We start from the raw sequence: 16,684 nt of genomic DNA on the forward strand, positions 1-16,684 counted from the left end.
CCACCCGCGTCCCTTTGCGATTGAAGAAATAGAGAAGAAATAACCAACTATTATTGCATTTGCACTCTGTGAGTGTCATGTCCAATTAACAAATGTTTTATGGAACTGGCTGTGGAGGAAACAGCCTTTACCTCTCACTGCCTCAGGGTGCAGGTCGGGGCTAAAGTTGCTGTGCTCTTTCCTAAGCGCAGGAATTACTCAGATTTGCATTCCTACCTTTTGGCCACCTAAAATGTCCCAATCTTCTGCTATGATAGATAGATAATATTTATTACGGCCATAGGCCCATACAGGTAAAAACAACACATAAGTGACAGCTTATGCCGTGGGGAAAAGAAAAAACAGTCGCTAAAACACCACTATAACAATAAATACTATAAGATGGAAAGGCATGCTACGCCTTAATTAGCTTGTAGCGCTCCTTGGCGTCGCTTTTGGGAGAGGACAGCGACCAGGAACCTAGCCACTTTCAGGGTCGTGTGGGAATCCTTATCCTGCAAGATTTGGGCAAGGTGGAATTTTGGTGGGGTACCCTCTAGTTTCTGTATGATTGATCCCAACAAATTTGCCCGTGGCACATTGAACAGGGGGCAAGTGAACATAATGTGCTGGAGCGACTCCGGCGTCACCTTATCACATTCGCACGTGGCGGGGACTTGGCCCTTTGAGAATCTATGTCTCAGGACATTGGAGGGGAAAACGTTGAACCTCGCTTTGGTGAAGGCCAGTCTATGGGCAACAGTCGAAAGGGAGGAGAGGTATGATGGAACGCAATGAGTTAAAGTGATACCAATGTTCTGGGGCGAACAAACACCTCCCCCCAGCGTGTAATTTTGCTGCAAGTCGATGTCATCCAGTCTTTGACGGATCAGTCTTTGAGCAGTGATTTGGTCTAGTTTTAGGGAATCTGAGGGAGAGATTCCATAGCTCAGGAGTTTGGCATGAATTTTACTAGTCCAAAGGCTGGAGAATTCATCTCGCCATAAGCATTGGGCAAGGTAATGGTTTGGTAATCTATGCCACAATGATAACCAGTAATTGAAGACTTGCTTCCACAGGCAAGTTTCTAAGGATGCGATCTTCAATTCTAGTCGCATGGCTGCGTTGCTTACGCATAGGGGGAGCATTAGGAGCCGACGTAGGAATTGGCTTTGCAGAGTCTCAAGGGGAGCAAGATCTGTCATCACGGCCCAGAGCGGGGCAGCATAAGCAAGCACTGCAACCACTTTTGCCTTGAACACCTTTAGGGCCGAAGGGACATGCAGAGCTCCGTCCGAAAAGAAAAATCGGAGGAGCGCATATAACAGGGTTTTGGCCTTGTTAAGTAGGTGTTGAATTTGAGCTTTCCATCCCAAGTTGTATTGAAAAATAACTCCTAGATATTGAAATTTTAGGACTTGCTCTATTTTTGCTCCACCAAGCTTCCATTTGTATAATCTCCGGCTTCTGGAGAAAATCAGAATCTTGGACTTAGCATGGTTGATGGTTAATTGGTTGAGTTGGCAATACGTGGCAAAGATCTTCAGAGCTCTGGTTAGTCCAACACGTGTATAAGATAGAATTACCGCGTCATCCGCATATAAAAGGAGTGGGCAGCGGTAATCCGCTAGTCTAGGCGCGTGTGTACTTGGAGATGAGTTAACTAGGGATGCTCGCATGTCGCTGATGAAAAGGTTGAATAGGCAGGGAGCCAATATACATCCTTGGCGCACTCCCTTGTTTATTGGTATCGAATTTGTGAGGTCGCCCGCAGGAGTAAGTCTCACTCTGGCAAGGGTACCTTCGTGGAGCTGACTTATGAGCCATAAGAGTCTTCTATCAATACCCTGTTTCGCAAGTTTCTCCCAAAGAATATTTCTAGGAACGCTGTCAAAGGCTGCCTTTAGATCTAAGAAGGCAGCACAGAGGTTGCCCCGGGGAGGGGAGGAGTACTTCCGTGCCAGATGATAAAGAATTATTGCATGATCTGTTGTAGAACGTTTAGTTCTGAACCCTGCTTGTTCGTGGCCAATCTGGTTAGTCTCATCTACCCATCGCAATAATTTAGTCAGCAAAAAGCTGGCATAGATTTTCCCTATGATCGAAAGGAGGCTGATGTTGCGATAGTTTTCCGGCTCCGTTGGAGAACCTTTTTTATGAATTGGTACTATAATGGCCTCCTTCCATATTTTGGGGATGAGACCGGAAGCGTTGATTGCATCGAAGGTTTTGGCCAAGATGCCAGCCCACCATTTTGGGTGTAGTTTGATGGCTTCAGCAGGGATCAGGTCGGGCCCAGGGGCTTTGCCCGGTTTCAGCTGAGCTATTAGCTTGGCTATTTCGTCAGGATCGGTGGGAGGCCAAATAGGTAGGTGGGTGAACAGATGCATCAGATGGTCGGAGGGAGCATCTGCCTGTGAGAAGCATTTCTTCAGGAACACTTCCCATGTCGGTGCAGAGATGACTGCCCTTGGGTATTTCCTCACCCTTCTGTTAATCAAAGACCAGAATTCCCTGGATCTGTGTGGTTTTGAAGCAGTAATCAAAGCCTGCCAACGATTATGTTGCCACTCACGCTTGGCAGTTTTCTGCGTGCGTTTGTAGACTTGCTTGGCTTGGGCATAACTAGCTGGCAGAGTAGATGCATCGGAGGTCTTATATACATTATATATAGCACGGAGGCGCTGTCTTGCTTGTTTGCACTGAGAATTATACCAGGGGGCACCGTGAGTATACTCGATTCGATTTAAATTTTTGGGTGGTAACCTAAAGAAGGATGTAAGATCAGTCATATGATGGTGGAAGCGCTTCAACACTATGCTATGCTCGTCTGAGGCAGAGCCTATGTTGGAATGGGACCCGAGGATTTCTTTTTGAAAGAATTCCTGGTACCTTTGAGCCTGGGTCTCCGACCATTTGATTCCTCTTACTTGGAGAGATTCGTTGGTTACCATCTGGGTCGCATGTCTATGAGCCTCCGGCTGCCAGTTCAGGGAAAGCTTAGCTACAAGGGGAAGATGATCACTAAATTGTACATTTTCTATCTTAAAAGTGGAAATACACTTAAGTAGATCCCTAGAGACCAACAGGTAATCGAGGACGCTGTTTGATTTAACGCTCAGGTGAGTGAAATCCCCTGGAATATCAGGGAGGCATGTGCCATTTAAGGGCACCAAATTCAAACGGATGGCCATTTGGTAGAGGAGTACTCCAGCCTCATTTGCTCTGTGGTCTTTAGAAGTTCTCCTCATGATATATTCCAGATCATAATTATCAAGGTTTGGGGTAACCCACCATTTGGCTTTGGTCAGCGAGTCCCAGTTTGCTGCTGTGCGGGCATTGAAATCGCCACCTATAATGGCCGGGGTGTTAGGGAACTTAACATAGCATGAGAGCAAATGCTCTTCTAGCGAGCCCCATTTAGAGCCCAGTTCGAGGGAAGAACCCCCAGGTGGCAAGTAAACATTTGTAACTAGGAGTGAGATCTTATCCCCCGCAATCAGCCCGGTAAGGGCATAGGGAGGCAAGGCCTGTACTAGAGTAAATTTAGCATGTAGGTTGAGGGAGATGCCTATTATTAGGCCCCCTTTAGGGCGGCCTCCTTTCAGGGAGGGGCAGGCAGGGAGTTCTAGCAGCTCAAAGCCATTTAGGACAATTTTCTCTACTTCCCACGATTCTTGGAACAAGATGATATGAAACAGGTTAATAAACTCCAAGAATTCTGGCTCATGTTTTTTTCCCCTCCAGCCCGCGATGTTCCAGCTGAGGACTGATAGGGGGGAGTTCCTGTTGTGTTCAATTCGCTGTCAATTCGGGGAGAGAAGTGAGTCCTTTGGAGGCAGGGCAGACCCCACAAAAAAGTCAGTTATTTTACTTTGCATGGCAGGCACCTGCTGGAGGTGCCTAATCTTGAAGTTGGTAGTGAGGTGTTCAGACTGGGGTGACAGAACGGGTCTCCCGCTGGCTGGCCCAAGGGCGGACACTTCAGTGGGAGACTCCACGGGATTTGCTGAGACTGCCCCACCGCGAGGTCTAAAGGTCGTCGATGAAACCATTTGATTTATATGTCCGGCCGGGTCTTCAGTCCAATCCGGGTCATTTTTTGATGTAAGTGGAACACTCCCCTGACCTGATGCTAGCGAAGGTACTGGGGGTGCTTGACGTACAGGTACTGTTTGTATGTCGGGTCTATGCCGCTCAGGGGAATATGAGGATTCCAGTTCTGGCATTGATGGATTGGATGGTAAGGAATTGTTTTGGTGGAAAGGAATCTGAGTTACACTCTGAGTTACACTCTTCGGCGGGGGACTCTTGGGGGGCGAGTCAAAATTTATCAAGAGTTGGGATGAGAGGCCAACTTGTGAGGCAGAACCTGGGTCTGCCCAGCATCGGTGGGATTTGCCCACAAGTGGGGGAGGCATGGGTTTAGGAGCTGGACTGAGGTATGGAAGACTTCCTACTTCCTTAAAACACGGCTCCGAAAAGCTGGCAAGGTTATCCTGAGAAGTGGGCAGGACTTTTCCGTTCTTCTGGACATGTATGAGCTGATGATTAAGTACTTCTAGTCTATCAATTATTTCTTGTTGTTCCCTCGGTGGAAGGTCGCCAAAGGTGGCTAAAAGCTCTCTTTCCTCCGGTGGGGTCAGAGAATTACTTGCGCCAGTGGGTTCCTTTGGAGCTCGTGGGGACGTGGGGTAAGTCCAGTTTTGGTACGGATGGATATCCTCCGGAAAAGGAGGCTCAATGTCCCGAGGTGCTCCCGACCTCTCCGACAGGGTCCGCTCCGTGTCGTAACCGGCAAGTAGAAGGGGATGGATCATGCTATCCATAAAAACTCTTGTTGGGATGATATCATACCTAGCCAAGAGTGATTTCTGCCTGATGATAGCTGAAGGGATCCTTGGAGAGTAAAACGCAAGCATCACTTTCTGTTGCCTGAGGTGCTGGTTCAAAGGTAATACTGCAATGAGATCACATTGTGTGATTTCTATGTTTAGGAGATTGCTTAGATGCTTTTTGACCCCATCCAGAGTGAGCCACCTTGCTGACCCTACCCCGATATTTAGGCAGATTTTCTTAGGTTGCAAAGACAATGCTTGCTGTTTCAGTGCAGGATTTGGTTTATATTTAGGGATCACACTTCCTTTTTTGGTTGAGGGTAAGGTTCTCTGGCACTTCATTTCCCCCGTAGCTACAGTTGGTTTAGACTTTGACCAGAGGTTATCAATTTTCTGTTCAAGGTTACATAGCTGGGAGGATAGCACATCAATCTTCTTGAATATGCAATTAAGGGTTCTGACCACAAGGTGGAGATGTTCATGTTGTTCTTGTCTTGCACAGTCCTCGGCACCGGCGTCCTGCTCCACCCCCAGTGGGACACTCCCTCTTCCTCCGAGCTTGCCGTCCACAGTTTTAATCTGGGGTAAAAGTAATTCCTCTGGTGTTGACGTTGTTTCTGGTGACATTAGAGGGTGAAAACGGTTCTGAGTTTTCACCCTATAGCAGTGATCAGTGGGGACACTCCATTTGCCAGACACGGGGGGGTCGGTTTTTGATTGTTTGGCTCTTGGGGAGGGCAAAGCCTCGTCACAGTCCCTTAGGCGTTTGCCTTGGCCCATCGTTGTGAGTCTTTTAAAATAGCAGTGCTTAAAAGGTAATAAAAGGTAGTAAAAATAGAAATACAAGCTGATGTGAGCTGGCGGAAAACCAGTGAGTCGAAGGCTGCCGGAGGATACAGTTATCTGCTCGTTAAAGCTGATTTACGATGCAGGCTTTACAGATTATCAGCAATTTGAACTCCTGGCATGGGCTCCAACACCCTGGTGCAGTCTTCAGCAAGAACTTGAAAGGCTGGGAGCCACAACACAGATTTTGGGGAGGATTCGAAATGACTCCGGCAGATGCGTCTTACCTCGTCGCCATTTCTACAGCCGCATCCCAGATCAATCCAAAACAATCCTCCTTCGTCAAACTTAATTAAAATCTGGCATCACACCAGTGGAGAGTCCAGCAATTACTTGTCTAGCAAAATGCAAAACTTAAGTAAGTAACTTACTCCATTGGTTGTAAAATCCAAATCGGGAGAAGAGGTCGGAGAGAGCTGGAAGAAGGAACCTTACACGGCGGCCATCTTCAAGGAGAATTCTGCTATGAATATGAAGTAGTCTTGCTTCATAAGCTTACCTGCCTTGACTAAGAATTAGAATAATAGTTTAGGAATTTGAATTTACTGTAAGTAGAAGGTTTTGTGACACAAATGGGATTGTCAGTGAGATAAATTGCAAAAAGTGCAAGGAAAACAAGTGGGAGCTGTTACGTTGTAAGAACTAATTTGCCCTCAATTAATAATGAAGATGATATTGAAGAATAGTCTCGTTAAAGGGTGGTTAATTTAAGTGAACACAGCGAATTGGACATGTCACCATGTTAATCTCTGTCCAAACTTTTTGAACGCTGTTAGCACATGTGACAATTGTTCCAATTGAGATATTCATTTTAAAACTTTGTTACCTAAATGATATTGCTAAACCCTGCTTTAAAAAAGAGAAGGAAAAATGCCAGAACAAGCTGTCCCAAAGTTTGAAGAACCACATACAGACATAAATATTTTGGGAAAGCCAGGAAGGAATGATGGAAACCTATGTTTGCTCCTCAACACATTTCTTCCTTGTTATACTTTTCTTAGTGCTGTATCTGTTTTCTTGAGTGGGGGCGCTGGGTATTGTTTACTGCAACTCTTTGCTTATGGGTGCAGTTGATCCAAGCTGTAGTGGATTATTTGCAGGCACAGCCTTTCTCATCTTGTTATGTTTAAATTTCACTCAGTTTGTATTCTGCGGTTGATTCAGAATCTATACCTGAGTGCCAGAAGTCACTACTTGTCACAGTTGCTTGAGTTGGTTTGATCCAATTTTCCTGGAAGGCCTTCACAGTGCACTGGGAATATCACTGACTTTGCAGCTATTACATGTTGAAACAATGTTGGTTATTTGTTAAGTACTAAACTTTCCTTAATGTATTGTTTAATAGTTGGGAAGCTTTAGGCTACTTGTTAGCCACCTACATATGATTAAGACAGTTAAGCAGTTTCACTTAGAACTGTTTTGGTGTGTTCAATTCTTGATCCATAGTAGCAAGAATTAGTAAGTAAGGCTCTTTTCATGCCAATTTCAGTTTGTATTATAAATGTATGCTTTTCCAGTAAAGCCTAGACATCAAAATATAAAATAGACTAGGATAATAAATAATAGTTACAATACATTTCTTATACAAATGTTTACATCTTAGAATTTCAGCAGGGTAGTATTTCTAGGAGAAAGTAATCTTGCCCACCCCTGTTCCAGCTGGGAGGTTTACAGGCAAGGAGCTTAAGATGGAAGAAAGCTAATTTGTTTAGAACTTAGAGCATATTTGTGCAATTTCTAAAGATTGCATCATGTTGAATTAATCTTTAACATAAGCAAAGAATCCCATAAATTTGGTCTTATATTCTTATTCTGTTATTTAAATGTTCTTAAATAATTAGAAGATGATTGGACATGGACACATCTGTTTCTTATAGATAAGTTCTACATTTGTGCATTTCATTTTCTAGATAAGAATTGACAGGTCTTAACGCACAGCTACTACTATCTTATCCTAACATGGGAATGTAAATGTTATGGCTTTTAACTGATAAACAAAAGTCCAAGTAAACCTCTGACTTTGAGTGACAGCTTTACAACTCAATTTTCTTCCTGATTGCCATGATCTTGTTTATATAAGTTACCCAGAAGACATCATTAACATGAACTGCTTTTGTGTCTTCCCTTAACATAAAAGCAATAACACCTTTAAATTTGTGAATATTTTCATATGAATCATGTCAACTTGCCTTCTGCTTGCCCTTTCCTTACAAGATACCTTGTATCACTGATGGAGGTGAATCAGCAATTTCTCCGGTGTCTCATCTCATCCAGAAGTGCTGAAGCAACTGATTTTGCTAATTACAGACAGTATCATGGCTATCAGCTTGATGGAGATTGTAAACAAACTTTATTTTAGATATGTGGAGCTGATGCAAAGTTTTATGAACAGAAATGATTGTTTTGCTAATAGCCACACAGAGGCAGCTGTGGACAGGATTCCTGCATTGCAGAGGATTGGACCAGATTACCCTTGGGAGTCCCTTCCAACTCTACTATGAGGTGGGGAAAATGGGTCCCCTCTTCCTCTGTCTCTCTTCCTCTTAATAAACTTGTTTGATGCAGGTTCAGAAACTTCAGCTGGTTCAGAGTGCATCAAAGTTGGCTTTAGAAAGCAGGTGTCTCCCATGTTGCAACAGTTTCATGCCTTACTGATCCATGTCCTGTGGTTCATTCAGAAAGTGCTGATTATGACCTACAGACCCACTTGGGATCTGAAAAACTGTATTCTGAGTCTATCACCATATGAACTTGCCCATGGTTTAAATATCTTCATCATCAACTGAGTTCTTGTGGACATTGTGAATACAGTGGTACCTCGGGTTACATACGCTTCAGGTTACAGACTCCGCTAACCCAGAAATAGTACCTCGGGTTAAGAACTTTGCTTCAGGATAAGAACAGAAATCGTGCAGCGGCGGTGCGGCAGCAGCAGGAGGCCCCATTAGCTAAAGTGGTGCTTCAGGTTAAGAACAGTTTCAGGTTAAGTACGGACCTCTGGAACAAATTAAGTACTTAACCCAAGGTACCGCTATATGCTGCAATTTGTTCAGATAGAATTAGTTTTTATTAGTATGATTGATTTACCTGGCTTCTTCGTTTCTGATATTGTGTATTTTAGTTTTAGTTTTACTGTTAGATGTCTTGTGGACCTTTGGGTGAAAAGGCAGGCTATAAATTTAAAAAATGCATAATTAGAAACTCTTTTAAATTACCAGGAATCTACTTGTTTGCCATTGTTAGCTTTTTTTTCTAGCTTACATAATGGTTTAACTTTATAGTTTAATAAAGGGCAATTAAAGATAATTGGAAAAGCAATCAAATTTTGAACTTCTTTCTGTTGTTAACAGATACCATAAATATTTCAATAATTTGCATTAGTTTGTTTTTAGTTTTGTGCAACATTTTACATAGTGTGAATTAACCTTTCTGTTCTCTTATTTCTTGGCAAAGCAATACTAATACCATTCAGTAATTTTCTTTTTCTGTAGCTGCATGAAAATAATTTCCCAGGCCCACTTGTAAATTACTAGGTTACACACAGGCAAGATTTGTAAAGGCAGTGAGGAAGTTTGGCAAGATGTGTTAATGACTACTAGGCAGGTCAGTTAGATTATAATTAACTGAAATCAGTTGCTATAGAAGCTGCAAAGGCTTTTATATTCATCTACTTATTTTTTAAAGATGAAAATTATATCTACCTTTGAAACCATGTTTTAAAAACCTTATTCAAGCATATGAGCTTCAAGAAAGATAGCATACCAGCTCCTATAGGAAATGGCTTTTGATACACACACCCATATTCTGTCCATAAACTGTGATCTATAAAACTAAATTACATAGTAACTGCAGTTCTTATCGGATCTATTCCCATTGCCATACTACTTCAAATTGACTAGATGACATTGGCAGTCCAATACCAAGTTGCATGCTGCAAATCCTAATGAACCTTTGCGTGTGCAACTGCACTGGATTATGGTTACTGAAATTTGTGACATGTGGCATGCCAGTGCCACATTTTTGGCCCTTCTTATCATCTTAGAATTGCCAGAATGGACAAGGGATGGAACCAAATCCACTTCTCCTATAATCTAACAACTTGCCCTTAGTGCTGAGTCACCAAGTGAAGTAATATAGAGTCAAATATATACATGTGTGACTGTTTTCTTAAAGTCACACCCTTGTTCTAGAAAAGCACCAAAAAGCTGTTGTTGCTTTAGAGATGTGAATAATTATGGGTGAAATCATATGCATATGGTGCTATATTATTCCTACTAGGTATGGGTTCTTTCCCATAACTGTATGCAAGCAAACAACCTTGGGATTCATCTGCTTAAGAATGCATCTCATTTAATGTGTATTTTCATTTATTGACTTTCAGAGCATTCTTATGCTTGGATCTTCAATGAATATCCATCATTTGTGCAAGAAGACAGTCGTCGATTTGTTTCTCAGGAAACTGGGCATCTCTACATAGCCAAAGTAGAGCCATCTGATGTAGGAAATTATACATGTGTTGTGACAAGTACCGTAACAAATGCCAAAGTTCTTGGCTCGCCGACACCTTTAGTGTTGCGTACTGATGGTATGTATGAGTTTATGCTTATGTAATGTAGCAGCTAACAGTTGCTTAGTGTAATACTCAATGGTTTCTAATTCTTTGGAATACACACTTTTTCAATGCATAATTTATCTCTAACAAAAATATTTATGTTGCCTTTGCCTTGCTAGTTATGGATCTTATACTTTCCTTTATTTTGGGGTGTAATGTCATCATGTAGGATACTGTTAAGTGGTGATTCTGATGAAGTATATTGAAAGAACCCAAAGACAAGAGTGGCTACTAGGAATTGTCAACCAAATGACAGTTGTCAACCAGAAGACTACTAGGAAGCTAAAAGAAATAATAAATAATATTATTATTATTATAATATATTATTATTTATATTATTATAAGTAATAAATAATATTATTATAATAAATAATAATATTATTTCCCTTCCTTAAAATATCCAAAGAAGTCTTATTGCATAGTTGTTCCCTGGGGCTCAATGATACAAGCCTCCTTCCCTAATCACTCTTTTCCTTTTCTGGAATAACAGGAGTAATGGGGGAATACGAACCCAAAATAGAAGTTCAGTTTCCTGAATCACTTCCAGCTGCTAAAGGTTCGATAGTAAAGCTGGAATGCTTTGCCCTTGGAAAGTAAGTTTGTATTCATGTTTGTCCATATTGCAATAGCTGGAAACAGAAAAGTTATGTTGTACGTTAAATGGATGGTGTGAGATCCTTTTAAATATGCCATATTTTTTTAGTTGCATATAAATAGTTACAATCTTTGTGTCCAGTTATAAACTAAACAACTTCTCACTATTATTGCACATGTGTTACATTAATAAGATTTTTCTGCCCAGAAAATGGTCTTGGGCAATGGTACCTGCTCACCTCTAAACCTTGGTTTATTACCCCTCTTAAGGCTCCCAAACTATTTGAATTCCTTAACTTCTTCAGCTCATAGATATGCCTTTGTAAAGGCAAGATTGAACACCTTCCCATCGAACGTGCTGAGAAATAGATTCTCCAATGGACAGATATCGCTCTTATGTGATTGTAATTGTGGGGCACCGGAATCGTTGCATCACATAATTCTTGATTGTGCTTTTCACTCATCGGCCAGGAGCAAGTTTCTTGCTCAATATCTAAAGGGAATTGCCGATGATATGAATGAAGCCAAACTGAGATATCTATTAAATGATGATGACCCCCTAAGATCACTCACGGTTGCCAGATTCTTGATCAGCGTCCTATCCCTAAAGAAGAGAAACGGACTCGTGTGCGGCTCGAATAATCCCTTTAAACCATGATCTATGTTTTAGGATGTAACTAGGTGATATCACCACTGATGTCTTCTATTAATTTATGAGCAGAGGGCGATGTTTATGTTACAAATTTATTGTAATGTATGATGTTGGTCTTTTGTTTTTGTTTTGCTTTGGTTCTTGTCTGTTTTTTTGTAAGTTTTGGCGGTTTTAAATTTGGAGGTTCAGTACATTATGTTGGTATGGGAAACTGTTGTGTGACGGGCCAATGGCCGTAATAAAGATCAATCCAATCCAATCCAAGATTTTTCTGCTGCCTTGTTTAAAACAAATAAGTACATACTTTGCCTCCTCCCCATTCTATCCTCACCTGTGAAGTAAGTTATGCTGAGAGTGAATGACTGGCTCAAGGTCACCCAGTGAGTTTCATGTCTGAGTGGGGATTGAACCATGGTCTCCCATGTCCTGCTACAGCACTAACCACTATCCCACACTGATTCTAAGGTGTATGACTGTTCATAAACACGTATTTGGCAATCTCCTGAGCTAGGATTATAGTGTTTAATTGAGAAAACATTAACTATGGGAGTCTGCAAAATTTGGGCTAAATTTCACTTTGACCCATGGATTCCTCCCCCCCCCCCAAAAAAAATAATCTGATTCCCGCGATGATAGAATTAGAACTGAAATTAGAATACCTCCTGAGAATTTCCAGAGGCCAAAAGACTAAAACAATAACACATATTTGTGCTTTTGGACCTAGAGTGTCTGTCAATCCTACCTAGGATTAATGTATCCATCCGACCGCAATGAAGTCTTGGCTCACTTGACTATGTCTCAATCTTAGATAATGACTGAGTATCAAGTTCTAGATTCCTGGTCAATGAAAGTGTAACAGGTACTCTAGAGTAAATTATCACAATGTTGTGTTGGTGTTGTTTTAAAGTACCAAATATTATTAACTCCTTCATATGCTGCAATATTTTGTTTCATTTTTAATCAGTTTTTTTTAAAATTATCTTCAAAAGCCTTCATTGCATTTGGTTTCTGCAGCCCAGTACCTCGGATTAACTGGAGAAGAGCTGATGGGATGCCATTTCCAAGCAAAGTAATGTTGAGGAAATCCAATGGCATGATTGAAATTCCAAATTTCCAACAAGAAGATGCTGGTCTCTATGAGTGCATTACTGAGAACTCTAGAGGGAAAAATGTTGCCAGGGGGCGCTTGACATATTACGGTAAGAAAACTTTTTTTATAGTGAAAAAACATTGAAATAGCTTAGTCATGCTGGCCACATGACCCGGAAGCTGTCTGCGGACAAATGCCAGCTCCCTTGGCCTATAGAGCAAGATGAACGCAACCCCAGATCGTCCGCAACTGGACCTAATGGTCAGGAGTACCTTTATCTTTACCTTTACCTTTACAAATGTCCAATTTTAATGTGATGCAGTTGTATAAGTCAGAACAAAGCCCAGCTGCCATTCAGTGGGACTTACAATTTATTGCTAAACTGAAAACTATGGAGAGACCTGGTCTTAATAGAGATATTGGATTCCTGTCTCATTACATATGCTAATCATCTGCATACTATCCCTTCCTTTTTCCTGTAGGACTAATTGCAGTCATTAGCAGTCGGTCAACAGGTTTACCATACCCATTGAGCCAATCACCCATCTCCTACTACCCTCCTGAGAAAAACCCACCCCACCCTCCCACTATATATAAGGGTCTGGTGACTTCTGTTTCAGTGTATCTGAAGAAGTGTGCATGCACATGAAAGCTTATACCAAGAACAAACTTACCTGGTTTATAAGGTACTACTGGACATTTTTTTTTATTTTTTTATTTTGACTGCGTCAGACTAACACGGCTACCTACCTGAATCTATTTACATAGGGATCTCAGTTTGTTAATCTCACATAATAGAGCTTTCCTAAATCAAACCCCCCAAAGGGTGATGGGGCATTATGATGAGAACCAGGAAAAATATATTGGCTATAGTTCACTGCCCTCTAGGATCACAGGAATATAGTTGGGGTGAACTGCTTGCAGAAAGCCCTTTCCCAGTCTATTTCACCTAGCACTTTCCTTGTTAGCTTCTAGGTGCCAACTGAAACACTGCTCTTTGTGTAGGCTTCTAATGTGCAAGTTTTTAAAAGAGACTGGACTCTTAAAAGTTTTGTTATCGGTTTCAAACATAGTTTTAAGCTGACGTTGATTACTGTTGGTCTCTGCTTCCATTGCTCTTATTTTTGCTTTTAACAGAACTTCCTTCTCCCGACAGTCAGTGTGAAACTTCCTCTAATGGGACAATTCTCAGTGTGGGCAGCCAGGCAGCCAGTATAGAGTACACCAGGTCCAAACAGGAGCAGGACTACTGCTGGCTGAGCTGGATTAAGGAAAAGCAGACCTTTAAAATAAACTTACACCCTTTTTGCTGGCATATATTCTGCTAGGTTGCCAGGCCACATGACTAAGCAAAGGGGATAAGACTAGTGAATCTTGGGTTTGTATTACTCCCTAATGGGGCTTTCTCCAAAGGTGAAACATTTCCTCTGTTGGGGATTATTCCTCTCACTGCAAAAAGACTTTCTCCATCACAGAAATGGATATTGGGACACTTTTATGTCCATATTTCTTTACAAAGCATCGGGAGCCAGTATCTTTCGTACTTGGTATCTGTATATGAGAACTTGTACATGAAAAGTGCTTTTCCATATAATGATGTCTACGGTGATCATATTGAAAAAATAACCCCAGTTTTGAGAATATCCTTTAAGTATATATGTTTTAATCTCTGTACCAATGAGCAGGTTATCTTTTCGTTTTGTCCCAGTGGAAGCTGTGTCTGGTGTGATTACAATGAGGAAGTTATAGTCCAGATTCCACTGCAGAGATCTGCATTCCTTTTCAAGTCTATATTTGAGCAATTTGCTCTCCGTTACATTTGGTTGATCGCTGGTTCATAGGAAATTATTTCCAGTAAATAACAACAAGAAGAACAAAAAACAGTCAGTGACAGTGTTTTGGTGATTTCTGGAAGACTGGTGGTATCTAAAAGGTCTTAAATATGACATGTGCTGTTTCCTGGAATAACGTCTGACAGGAAGTTCAGAAAAGTTGATGTTGCTACTTTATTGGAAGATAAACGTGCAAATGGTTTAGCTTATTCATAAGATTTCTGAGCTGTGATATCTCCCACATTGTGACAAGTTCATATTTTGAGTCACAAGGTGATAACACCCTCAATTATGGAAAAGATATATTAATCAAAAGAAGAAGAAAAAAATCTCCCAGTGTGCAGAAAAGGATGAAAACCTTAATTATAAGTAGACATTTGCTAACTATAAACCAGTTAGCATTCTATAAGCGTCACCCAGGCAAATGTCAAAGCAGGAAAGATTAAATACAACTGGTTAATCCTGTCACATGGATTACAGTGGAGAACTGATAATATAAACTCTGTATCACTTTAACATATGAGGTGGTTATTTATGGCTAGCATAGCAACTGAATCCCACCCAACCCAAACATATTTGATGGACCATCTGAATGGTTGGGGCACTATACGGTATGGAAAGCTTCACATACAGCCAAACTATAGATGTGTGGGTGCGCACATGAGCACGTGTTGTTTCTTGTTGTTGCTGCTGCTGCTGGTACATCATCATTGCCACTGCACAGCATACTTACTGTATGATCTGTTATTTTAACCAGTGTAAGAACATAAGAATAACACTCAGGGCCAGATTTAGGTTTGATGAGGCCCTAAGCTACTGAAGGTAATGCGGCTTTTTATATGTCCAGCTGTCCTTTGTCAACAACAAATTGTTGCTGTTTTTGTGCTGAATATATGCTATACCAGCGGGTGGTGCTGCGGGTTAAACCACAGAGCCTAGGACTTGCCGATCAGAAGTTTGGTGGTTCGAATCCCTGCGACGGGGTGAGCTCCTGTTGTTTGGTCCTAGCTCCTGCCAACCTAGCAGTTCAAAAGCACGTCAAAGTGCAAGTAGATAAATAGGTACCACTCTGTCGGGAAGGTAAACGGCGTTTCCGTGCGCTGCTCTGGTTCGCCAGAAGCGGCTTAGTCATGCTGGCCACATGACCCGGAAGCTGTACGCCGGCTCCCTTGGCCAATAAAGCGAGATGAGCGCCGCAACCCCAAAGTCGGTCACGACTGGACCTAATGGTCACGGGTCCCTTTACCTTATATGCTATACCTACGGGACCGCCTCTCCTGGTATGCCCCAAGGAGGACCTTAAGGTCCATATGTAGCAACACCTTAGAGGTCCTGGGCCCTAAGGAAGTTAGATTAGCCTCAACCAGAGCCAGGGCCTTCTCAACACTGGCTCCGGCCTGGTGGAACGCTCTGTCTCATGAGACCAGGGCCCTGCAGGATCTGATTTCTTTCCGCAGGGCCTGTAAGACAGAGTTGTTCCACCTGGCCTTTGGCTTAGAATCAGTTTGATTCCCTCCCCCTCTTTCTTTTCCCTTTCTCCTCCTATGAAGAGACTGCATCCTAATGTTTTAATGTTGTATCTTAATCTTTTAAATTGTATTTTAATCAGCTTGTTTTTATTATTGGTTGTTAGCCGCCCTGAGCCCGGTCTTGGCTGGGGAGGGTGGGGTATAAATAAAAATTTATTATTTATTATTATATGGTATTTAAGGACCTAATAGGTATCTAAAGCCATTTGCACATGTTGCCATGCAACCAGTCCATGCAGAATGTAGGCACCCTTTATATAGAAATGAGCAAACCAGTGATATTTTAGGGAGAAGGCTAGCAGGCGGGGCCCATTACTTACATCATAGGAGCCTACACAACACAAAACACTGTTGCTGTGTATAGGTTTTATTTTATTTGTTTTTTATCATATATTTTGGAAATGTACATCCAGTGTTTTTTTCCTTCAAATTGTTTTGGGACCCCCAAGAGAATGGGGCCCTAATCTATAGCTTGTTTAGCTTATACGTAAATCTGGCACTTAGAACACTGCTGGATCAGGCCAGTGGTTCATCTCATCTAGAATCCTGTTCTCACAGTGGCCAACCAGATGCGTGTGAGAAGCCCCCAAGCAGGAACTAAGGGCACCAACCCATTTGTGATTTCCAGAAACTGACATTCAGAGGGATACTGCCTCCAACAGTGGAAGCCAGAAGATGAACAACCTGTTTTTCATCTCAAACCTAATTGTCA

General features: G+C 41.8%; 1 protein-coding gene across 2 annotated transcripts in view; it reads left to right on the forward strand.

Moving 5' to 3' along the window:
• CNTN3 (contactin 3) overlaps window positions 1–16,684 on the forward strand; it is a 166,917-nt gene that overhangs the window by 98,959 nt on the left and 51,274 nt on the right. For both annotated transcript variants that reach the window (XM_077925028.1, XM_028719369.2), the window contains exons 4-6: window positions 10,045–10,248; window positions 10,766–10,868; window positions 12,536–12,720. In XM_077925028.1, the coding sequence (XP_077781154.1) occupies window positions 10,045–10,248; window positions 10,766–10,868; window positions 12,536–12,720 (492 nt within the window). The remainder of the gene's footprint in view (window positions 1–10,044; window positions 10,249–10,765; window positions 10,869–12,535; window positions 12,721–16,684) is intronic.

Source organism: Podarcis muralis, chromosome 2 (assembly GCF_964188315.1).
Source record: "Podarcis muralis chromosome 2, rPodMur119.hap1.1, whole genome shotgun sequence".
Classification (NCBI taxonomy): Eukaryota; Metazoa; Chordata; class Lepidosauria; order Squamata; family Lacertidae; genus Podarcis; species Podarcis muralis.